Here is a 10,881-nt window from a genome sequence, read left to right as displayed (position 1 = left end):
CGGTGAAACCCCGTCTCTACTAAAAAATACAAAAAAGTAGCTGGGCGAGGTGGTGGGCGCCTGTAGTCCCAGCTACTCGGGAGGCTGAGGCAGGAGAATGGCGGGAACCTGGGAGGCAGAGCTTGCTCCAGCCTGGGGGACAGAGCGAGACTCCGTCTCAAAAATTTGGGAGCCTGAGATAGGACTGTTTGAGGCCAGGAGTTTAAGACTAGCCTTGGTGACATAGGGAGACCCCTATGTTAATTTTTTAAAAGATAAAAAATTAGCCAGGCCTGGTGATGCACACCTATAGTCCTAGCTACCTGGGAGGCTAAGGTGGGAGGACTGCTTAACCCCAGGTATTTGAGGTTGCAGTGAGCTATGAGCATGCCTGCCACTGCACTCCAGCCTGGGTGAGATCAAGTGCCTGTCTCAAAAAAAAAATAAAAAAGGAGTAAGATTTGGTATCCTATTGCACAGCAGAGTGACTACAGTCAACAGTAAGGTACTCTGGATCCAGGCACTGTGGCTCATGCCTGTAATCCCAGCATGTTGGGAGGCTAAGGCAGGAGGATCGCTTAATGCCAGCCAGGAGTCTGAGACCAGCCCATGCAACATAGTAAAACCCCAACTCTACAAACAAATAATAAAATTAGCTGGGTGCAGTGGTGTACACCTGCAGTACCAGCTACTAAGGAGGCTGAGGTGAGAGGATTACGTGAACGAGGGAGTTCGAAGCTGCAGTGAGCCATGATCACATCACTGCACTCTAGCTTGGGCAATAGAGCAAGATCTTGTTTCAAAAAACAAAAAACAGATAAAGTATTGTGTACCTCAAAATAGCTAGAGGAGAGGATTTTAAATGTTCTCACCACAAAAACATGGTGCTTCAGGTGATGGATATGCTAATCACCCTAATTTGATCATTATAATGTATACATGTATTGAAACATCACACTGTACCCCATAAATATGTACATTAGGCGTCAAAAATAAATTTTAAAATAGGAGGTGAAAACAACAGGATGCAACTATTTTCCCAAAGCGTTGATTTTATTTATATAGAGTCCTAACCACTTCAGTGGCAGGAGGAGTGGGAGAGGTTCCTTTTTTAATCCAGGGAACTCCATAATGTTGGTTTGTTGTTACCAAACACACAGGTAAGTGGCATCACGGATCTGGTAAACTAACGACAATGTTTAGTCTCTCTCTGCTAGAGCAACAAGGTGAGCATCAATCTCTGCTTCTGTAAGAATCCTAGAAGGCAAAAGAGGGAAAAAACCAACCATTTGAAAAAAAAAATTCAAACACACATAAAAGTAGGATAGTATAATCAACTCCCATATACCTATTGACCTACTTCAACAATTATCAATTTATAAACCAATCTACACACACTTATCCTCCCTCAGATTATTTTGAAGGAATTCCCAGATATTATATCACCTTCAACTATACACAAAAATGTTTACTTATTTGATAACAGATTTAGAATTGTATCTTGAAAACAAAATTCTTTAGTTGCAGCTAAGAAAGAAAATATTTCAACTGAATAATATAAAGCTAAACTATAAAGCATTTTATTTAGCTTCTATGTCAAAATGCATTTATTTTCATTTTTTAATTTTTTTTGAGACAGTCTTGCTCTGTCACGCAGGCTGGAGTGCAGTGGCGTGATCTCAGCTCACTGCAAGCTCCGCCTCCCAGGTTCAGGTGATTCTTCTGCCTCAGCCTCCCAAGTAGCTGGGACTACAGGCATGTGCCACCACGCCCAGCTAATTTTTGTATTTTTAGTAGAGACGGGGTTTCATCATATTGGCCAGGCTGGTCTGGAACTCCTGACCTCGTGATCTGCCTGCCTTGGCCTCCCAAAGTGCTGGGATTACAGGCGTGAGCCACCGTGCCCGGCCATCAAAATACGTTTCTATGTAGTATAACTCAAATTTATGTCAGCTCACAGATAAAAATTCGTGAAGAAATTTTAAGCATATTAAAGTGTTCAGATTCAGTGAAAATAAAGTTGAATTCTATGAATAGTCTACCAGCCAGAGAGTGCTCCATGTTGAACATATATTTTCTTTTTTTTTGAGATGGAGTCTGATCCTGTTGCCCAGGCTGGAGTACAGTGGCATAATCTTGGTTCACCGCAACCTCCACCTCCCGGGCTCAATCAATTCTCCTGCCTCAGCCTCCAAACTAGCTGGGATTACAGGCGTCCACCACCACACCCGGCTAATTTTTGTATTTTTAGTAGAGACGGGGTTTCACCATGTTAGCCAGGCTGGTCTCAAACTCCTGACCTCAAGTGATCTGCCCACGATGGCCTCCCAAAGTGCTGGGATTACAGGCGTGAGCCACCATGTGCGGCCCTGAACATGTATTTTCTAAATGATGTTTGCCTTGAAAGGAATCAATTATTTGGCAACCTTGTTAATGTGACCTATTACTACTAGACTTCTAACAAGTAAAATTTGTCAAAAGGACATTTTTTAGTGCAACTGAAGGCAATATTAAGTAGTTTAAATAGTTGTTGATGCTTAGGCTATGTATTGTAATTATTTACATATATTTACTATCACAGAACTTATAAATGATACAAAGTTTTTTGAAGACAAGGTTTTTGGTTCCTTACCAATTTTAAAAATAACAGATACAAATACAAGTTTAAAGGTGGCAGGAAGGTCTCCAAACAGAAAAGAAAACAAGAACTAATTGTAGGTTCCTTAGAGAGATTTTAAAATTATTACTGCTGAAATTTTTATTGCTTAAAAAAAAAAAGGCACCTTTTTCGAAAGCAACTTGATCTCCACCACTACCCCTCACCCCTACCCCAATCCAAGTTATGACTTCTTCCTATAGGGAAAAAAAGCTAGGATAGATTCGGTTCTGGTGGTGTTGTGGCTGTTGTTGTTTTGTTTTAAACAGATGGGGTCTCACTATGTTACCCAAGCTAGAGCGCAGTGGCTATTCACAGGCACTATCATTGTGCACTACAGCTTTCAACTCCAAGGCTCAAGCCATCCTCTTGCCTCAGCCTCCTGAGGAGCTGAGACTACGGATGCATGCTACATCATCCAGCTCCTTTTTTTTTTTTTTTTAAAGTCCTATGAATTCTTCTAAATCTGTCATGTTTATTTGACTTATCTGTGGGCAACCAAAAGAACAAATTAGGAAAAAAAAAAAAACAAAAAAAAAACACCACGAAAAACCTCTTCAAGGTCTAGTTAAGCTTAGTTTACCACTCCTGTACCCCATACCACAACCATGACCATGTGTCTTTATGGTTGTGATCTAACAGTAGATACACCTCATAGTTAAAATGCCTCCCAGTAGTTCCTTGCATCTGTGGATTTAACTGCAGTATTTTCATTAGTTAAATATAACAGCATCCTGGTCCATGGTGTATCAACTGACTCACAGGGTTGCTGGGAGGATTAAATGAGCTGATTATGTGAAGCACTCAGTATGGATTTGAATCATGGAAGCTATAAGGCTGATGTGTGGGAGTTAGTCACTTAGTGAGTAAGAACACACACACCCATATCCAGCATCTGCAAGTCAAATAGCTGTATTCAAAATGTGGGCTTTCCAAAGATCTCCAGATAAGGGTCTGACATATACCAGTAGCTCATATTGCTCCTAAAAGTTCTACTTAAATAACCACTAAATAACCAAAGTTCTATCTGAAAAACTTGCAAACTACTACTTTGGGAATTGAATTTGTATTGGCCTTAAACTAAAAAAAAGAAAACACTATGCTAACTTTTTTCCTTACATAAGGAAGGTAGGAAGGTAACTTTATGTTATCTCTGGTGTTAAGATATAAAACCACTCTGAAATAAGGAGAAAAGCTTTCATATCTGACTCTTAAAGAGAGTACAGTATGTTTTAGAACAGATCTCAGGTGCTGGGGAAAGAAAAAAAAACTATAATGACAGTTACAGAAAAAAGATTTCCCCCACAAATTATAGGACACATGGACTCACATGCTTCCACCTTTCTAGTCTGCATTTGGCCCACAATATCACTCACCTGAATTTAGGATTTTCAACTGTCACTACTCCAACTTCTATTTCAGAAGGTTTGAAATCAATTGATAGAACAGTAGACAGGCATGTAATTGCAGTCTGAAAAAGAGTACATAATGTTAAAATATTGTATTTTTTAGAGATTCCAAGGTTTTCTCATTCCTAGTTTATTCAAATCAGGAGTCAATCAGGAGCTCCGTGTTTTAATGAGGTAGTTCAATGTTACTAACAGACTGCTTAACTCTAATGCATGGCCTCCCAATGATGAGAAACTTGTTTCTACTAAGTCAAATAATAAAGGGGTCCATTAATTAAATAGGATGATTTATATAAAACAGTTTATTGGCTTCATGACCCAGGCACTATGCTTCACTTAGCACTTGGGGTGAAATGGGAAAAGGATAAAGATGAATTATACTCCCTGTACCTTCAAGGAATTTACAGTAAAAACAATTTAAGAATGTTTTAAGTGTTTCTGTTGTTGATTTTTTTTGTTTTGCTTTTTTTCTTTGAGACAGGGTCTCACTCTGTTGCCCAGTCTGTAGTGCAGTGGCGCCAGCTTGGCTCGCTTCATCCTCAGGCTTGTGGGTTCAAGCAAGTCTCCTGCCTCAGTCTCCTGAGTAGCTGGAATTACAGGCGCCTGCCACCATGCCCGGCCAATTTTTCTATTTTCAGTAGAGACGGGGTTTTACCATGTTGGCCAGGGTGGTCTTGAACTCCTGACCTCAGGTGATCTGTCTGCCTCTCAAAGTACTGGGACTACAGGTGTGAGCCACCATGCTTGGCCTTAAGTGTTTTTATACCTGATGTGGTTATTTATATAATTAATTAAGAATTGCAATTTTAAAAACCTTCAAGAAACATTTAGACAGGACCCAGTACTTCCTGAACACGAACTAGCTTTTTATCTCCTTTAAGCATACTTCGAAACCAAACATAAAAGCATTAGATTGTAATTTTTATTTGGTCATTTATCAGAAGCATGTTGTTAGCATGTTCAGAATGGTTTTAATTTCAGACGTAAACACTCCAAATCTACTAAAATTTTTGTTTTTAATTTCCTGGCAGTAAATAGGACTGGCCTCGAACACCTGGACTCAAGCAATCCTCCAGCTTCAGCATCCCAAGTAGCTGGGACCACAGGTGTAGGCCACCATGCCCAGCTGGTTCCTATTTTTATTTATATTTTCCTACTATATGTGTCTTCTTGAAAGCCACCTCAAATACATTATAAAATAACGAATTAAGTGAATAAAAGTAACCCAAATTTGTCTATGTCAGCTGTATGATACCAATTTCATTATTAAGTTGACAAACTTGAATCCTAGGATATAATTCAGGAATAGCTTTTTATAGAAATTATACAAAGATCTTCACTGTTCTATATAACATAAAAAAAAGTCAGCTCCTTTTAGTTGACTTACTTCCACTGTCTGTTCAAATGTCCAATCAAATTTCTTCTTCACTTTTTTTTCAAGGAAGCTGGTTGACTCAGTTTGTTTAACTCCTGCTGCAGTGGCTTTAAACCCACAGTAGTAACCTGCAGGATCACACTTATATACCTGAGGGCCTTGCTCTTCATCTATACCAATTAAAATCATACCTAAAAAGAGAAAAGACCCTAGTTAAATATGTTTTAGTTTTATACAATGACATCTCCTCTTTCTTGGTGGTGTCACATAGCTGCCACTAATCATTACTTTAGCCATCAATTTTAGGGTATGTATTTTCCTTTAGGAAAACTGAAAAACAAAATACAGGTTATCACCACAGGTAAATTAGGTAACAGATAAATTCCCATTTCACAAAATGATTTATCACAGATTAAAAAAACAGTTTGAATAATTACAAATATAATTTAAAAACAGTTTTTCCAATCCTTGCTGTTATCCAAGCATGTTTATTTGAACCCTAATCCTTCAAGATGTTGCCAGGTCAAATAAACCTCAAAAACACTTTTTTTTTTTTAAGAGACGAGATCTCGCTGTTGCCCAGGCTGGTCTCGAACTCATGGGTTCAAGTGATCTTCCTGCCTCAGCCTCCCAAAGTGCTGGGATTACAAGTGTGCACCACGGTGCCGGGCCCAAAAACACTTTTGTATACCTTTTCTGGAAACAGATACTAAATAATAGCATATTAAATGTTCTGAAATATTTTGTTGCAGATTGACCTATTTCACTTTAACTCAGTAGTTCCTCAGTTTGTTTGACCAAGAAATACCCTTTTTTAAAATTTTTATTTTTTTTAAGAAATACTTATTAAGGTTCCAGGGAACAGTGTATGGGACACACTTTGGCAATGCTGGTGCAAATTGAAATACACTTACAGGTTACCTGCTCACCTTTACACTGCTCATCTTCATTACTGTTGGTATATACTCCTCTAGTAAGTCACACAAACCAAGCTCTAAATTCTATACATGTAACTTTGTTACTACAATTCTAATGTCACCACATTATAGGCATACAATTAAAATAAACACCATCATTAAATTTCTTTCTACTCAGTGTAGGTAACAAAGTACTTAAGGTTTAACTGCTTTCTTATATTTGATATATACAAAATATAAGGGCAACACAAAAAGGTACCCACTTACTGCTTGGGGAAACAACAAATACTTCTTTCCTTCAAGGTCTTGCAAGATGAATAGGATTTAAGTAATTTCTTTTTTTTTTTTTGAGATGGACTCTCACTCTGTCACCCAGGCTGGAGTGCAGTGGCGCAATCTCGGTTCACTGCAAGCTCCACCTCCTGGGTTCACGCCATTCTCCTGCCTCAGCCTACCGAGTAGCTGGGACTACAGGCGCCCGCCACTACGCCCAGCTAATTTTTTGTATTTTTAGTAGAGACGGGGTTTCACCATGTTAGCCAGGATGGTCTCGATCTCCTGTCCTCGTGATCCGCCCACCGTGGCCTCCCAAAGTGCTGGGATTACAGGCATGAGCCACCACGCCCAGCTGGATTTAAGTAATTTTTAAGTGAGAAGCCAAGAGGGTCAGATGCTAAACAGAAATCATTACACTGACTGCTTTAATGCTCATAAATGAAAGACACAATGTCAGAGACAAACATGCATTGAATTTTTCAGGCTAATTTATTACATTACATCTAAAAATCAGTAAATCTCATCCCTCTCCCAATATAATTTTAGTTGTTTTCAAAAATAGAAATTTATTCTAAAAATGTGAATCACAGACCTGTGTGTGACCCTAATTCTTTAGGGTGGTCAAAAGAAACAGCTACATTGTTAAGATGCCTGATGGAGGTATTTCTATGGAATTAGTAATCTGGAATTGCAGTAGAATCTCATTACAACATCCTAATAAAATTAGGACTTGCATCTTTCAAATCACATACTCCAAATGGAACTATTTTGATAAAAAGTCTAACAGCATCTAAAGCTTAAAGATAATGCCTGACATACTGTTGTGAAACCTATCCTTTAGTTCTGATTTGTTAAAAAGATTTTCCCACTCTATTTTCCAAACCACATGTTCAGAACTCAAGTGTTATTTAAATAACTCTGTATACATGTTCTGTAGAAAGTTACAATTCATCAATTATTTGGGAGACTTCTTAGCATACTTACAACAACCAAGAGGCCTCATTTCAGCATTCTGTGTGTAGACCTGAGAAATATCGGCAATTCTTTTACACAGCATGTCCACAGGAATCTCATAGCCATACTTGTATTTCCAGTTAGCTGCCTCATAGCGTGCCCTCTGTACCTGGGATCTGCTGTCAGCTTATAGCATAAAAAAACAAAGGTTTATCTGGTTAGAAGGAAAGAACAAACCTGAAAGCCAGGCAATTTTCCCACCATATAGATATACATGAGTTAAAGAGAAAGGGTCCACTATGGCTTTTTGTACCCCAATGAATACTAAATAACTCATCAACAAGTATACAAAAAAAATTTAAAAACATTAAGCTCTCTACACAGTACTGCCCTTTTATACTGAGCCTTTCATTAGCAGTCAAAATAGTTTCTACAAGTACCCAGTAAGAATAAGCATTAAAGAGGCAGGGTATGGTGACTCAACACTTTGGGAGGCCAAGACAGGCGGGAAAATTTGAGGCCAGGAGTTCAAGACCAGCCTGGCCAACATGGCGAAATCCTGTCTCTACTAAAAATACAAAAATTAGCTGGGCGTGGTGGTGCATACCTGTAGTCCCAGCTACCCAGGAAGTTGAGGCATGAGAATTGCTTGAACCCAGGAGGAAGAGGCAGCCTGGGTGACAAAGTGAGACTGTCTCCAAAAACAAACAAATAAACAACAAAAGTATTAAGGAGAATAATCTTTCTTAATCTTTGTTTTTAGGCTTAAATTAGTAAATTAGTTTTTCATTTATTTTTTAGAGATGGGATCTTGGACTGGCACCCAATGAGCCATCATAGCTCACTGCAGCCTCCCACCTCAGCCTCCTGAGTAGCTAGGACTACAGGGATGTGCCACCATACCAGCTAATTTTTCTTTTTTCTTCTTCAGATGGACTCTTGCTCTGTTGCCCAGGCTGCAGTACAGTGTCATGATCTTGGCTCACTGCAACCTCTACCTTCTGGGTTCAAGCAATTCTCTTGCCTCAGCCTCCCGAGTAGTTATGATTACAGGCACCTGCCACCATAGCTGGTTAAGTTTTTTGGTATTTTTATTTTTATTTTTTGAGACAGAGCCTCACTCTGTTGCCCAGGCTGGAGTGCAGTGGTGCAATGTCAGCTCATTGCAACCTCTGCCTCCTGAGTTCAAGCAATTCTCCTGCCTCACCCTCTGGAATAGCTGGGATTACAGGTGTGCGCCACCATGCCCAGCTAATTTTTGTATTTTTAGTAGAGATGGAGTTTCACCATGTTGGCCAGGCTGGTCTCAAACTCTTGACCTCAAATGATCTGCCTGCCTCGGCCTCCCAAAGTGCTGGGATTACAGGTGTGAGCCACCACGCCTGGCCTTTTCCTGTATTTTTAGTAGAGATGGAGTTTCACCATGTTGGCCAGGCTGATCTCGAATTCCTGACCTCAAGTGATTCACCTGCCTCAGCCTCCCAAAGTGCCGGGACTACAAGTGTGAGCCACTGTGCCCAGCCCCCAGCTAATTTCTACATTTGTTATAGAGATGGAGTCTCACCATGTTGCCCAGGCTGGTTTTGAACTCCTGGTCTTAAACAATCCTCTCACCTTGGCCTCCCAAAGTGCTGGGATTACAACTGTCAGCCACTGTGCCCAATCTAAAATAATTTTCATTAATAATTCTCACTCACTTCTAACCGGTGCCATTATAACCAGGTTTGAGATATACTGATGTAGGTCCCCTTAAACTACTAACAATAGCTGAAATAAGATAAAATCATCTATGAAAGGGGTCTCAGCCCAGTTTCTCTGACAGTAGCATAAACATTTAATTATACTATATGTATAATTTCAAAAAAGCTCACAATACTCTTAAAATATTGATACTAGTCTTGAAGACTGCAAATCCACTCATGGCACCTGAAAATCAGGCAATCAGAGTAAGTTTAAAATTAATACAAAACTCAAAATAGTTTGAAGAAAATAACAAAAGGCTTGTATATCTACACATGTCTAGCTAATTACCTGTCATTCCGGTCATCACACAACCAATGTTTTCAGTTATCTTGAATAAGTGAGTCACTGTGCTGGAATCCAATAATTTGTCCTAATAAGCAAAATAAAGATAATTTTAAAAAACATGTACAGGTTTCTGTGTAGTTATAATAAAAAAAAATTATGTTTTTATTTTTAATTTGCCCTGCTTCTTGGAGAAAACAATACTATGGAACCATAAAAATAAGCTGTATAATAAATGTCTTCTGACCATTTTATAGTTAAAATCAATTTTAAAAAAAGGGTTTCGAGGGGCTCTATTTTCCTTTTCTAGATGATACTTTTCCTGTGGATAAACAATAGCTTAATAAAAATGTCTCAAGGTCCCCAAAGACAAAAGACTTAAATCCCATTATGCTTACAATCACACCACGAAGTTTAATATGCTAATTCTGTCCACACAGCTGAACTGTATATAGATGTTCAATAGACACTTCTTGGATGACAGGAAAGCAGAGTTAAAGCAAGAATCATGTTAATATTTGTTGTTTTTTTTATGTTAATATTTGTATATAAAAATATACTTTTCTACAAACCCATGAAAAATTCTTTTTGTTTTTTTGAGATGGAGTTGCGCTCTTGTTGCCCAGGCTGGAGTACGATGGTGTGATCTCGGCTCACCGTAACCTCCACCTCCCAGGTTCAAGCGATTCTCCTGCCTCGGCCTCCCAAGTAGCTGGGATTACAGGCATGTGCCACCACGCCCGGCTAATTTTGTATTTTTAGTAGAGATGGGTTTTCTCCATGCTGGTCAGGCTGGTCTTGAACTCCCGACTTCAGGTGATCTGCCCACCTCAGCCTCCCAAAGTGCTGGGATTACAGTCATGAGCCACTGCACCTGGCCAAAAAATTCTTGTATTCTGTAATTAACTATTTGGGCAGTATTACTTACAGGTACTTTCTTCTGTGTGACAATTACTGCACAGTCTTTCCCTCTGACAGCTACTGATGTAAGGCCACCCTGGTTAATAGCCTTAAAAGCATATTCTGGAAAACAGAACAGTTTTTTTTAAGTTGGAATAAATTATTGTAGATTCTTGCAATGAAATAATAAAGTCATTAAAAACAATGACAAAGAGCTACATGAACACGGAAGGCTCATATAGGATTCCAAGATGTGCAAAATAAAAATAATAATAATGACCATAAGTCACAGTTAAACCAACTCCATTTCTTCCATTTTCATTTTACTGAAATTATTTTCATTAGGCTGATGCATCCAATTTCCAATAAAGTTTTTTTTTTTTTTTTTTC

General features: G+C 38.9%; 1 protein-coding gene across 6 annotated transcripts in view; it reads right to left on the bottom strand.

The window, feature by feature from the left end:
- Window positions 1-1,011: 1,011 nt before the first annotated feature.
- The window catches only part of PSMA6 (proteasome (prosome, macropain) subunit, alpha type, 6), a 42,185-nt gene continuing 32,315 nt past the window's right edge, over window positions 1,012-10,881 (bottom strand). For 3 of the 6 annotated variants that reach the window (XM_011925887.1, XM_011925878.1, XM_011925898.1), the window contains exons 2-7: window positions 10,520-10,614; window positions 9,598-9,679; window positions 7,597-7,752; window positions 5,432-5,610; window positions 4,012-4,106; window positions 1,012-1,236 (exon numbers count right to left, since the gene is read on the bottom strand). In XM_011925887.1, the coding sequence (XP_011781277.1) occupies window positions 1,179-1,236; window positions 4,012-4,106; window positions 5,432-5,610; window positions 7,597-7,752; window positions 9,598-9,679; window positions 10,520-10,614 (665 nt within the window). In that variant the 3' untranslated portion in view covers window positions 1,012-1,178. Of the gene's footprint in view, window positions 1,237-4,011; window positions 4,107-5,427; window positions 5,629-7,596; window positions 7,753-9,597; window positions 9,680-10,519; window positions 10,615-10,881 lie in introns of all 6 variants that reach the window. The other 3 variants (XM_011925870.1, XR_001000022.1, XM_011925906.1) reach the window with 3 other exon arrangements.

Source organism: Colobus angolensis, unplaced genomic scaffold (genome assembly GCF_000951035.1).
Source record: "Colobus angolensis palliatus isolate OR3802 unplaced genomic scaffold, Cang.pa_1.0 Scaffold119, whole genome shotgun sequence".
Classification (NCBI taxonomy): Eukaryota; Metazoa; Chordata; class Mammalia; order Primates; family Cercopithecidae; genus Colobus; species Colobus angolensis.
Note: the sequence above shows the minus strand (reverse complement) of the source record. Positions and strands in the feature narration are given on the sequence as shown.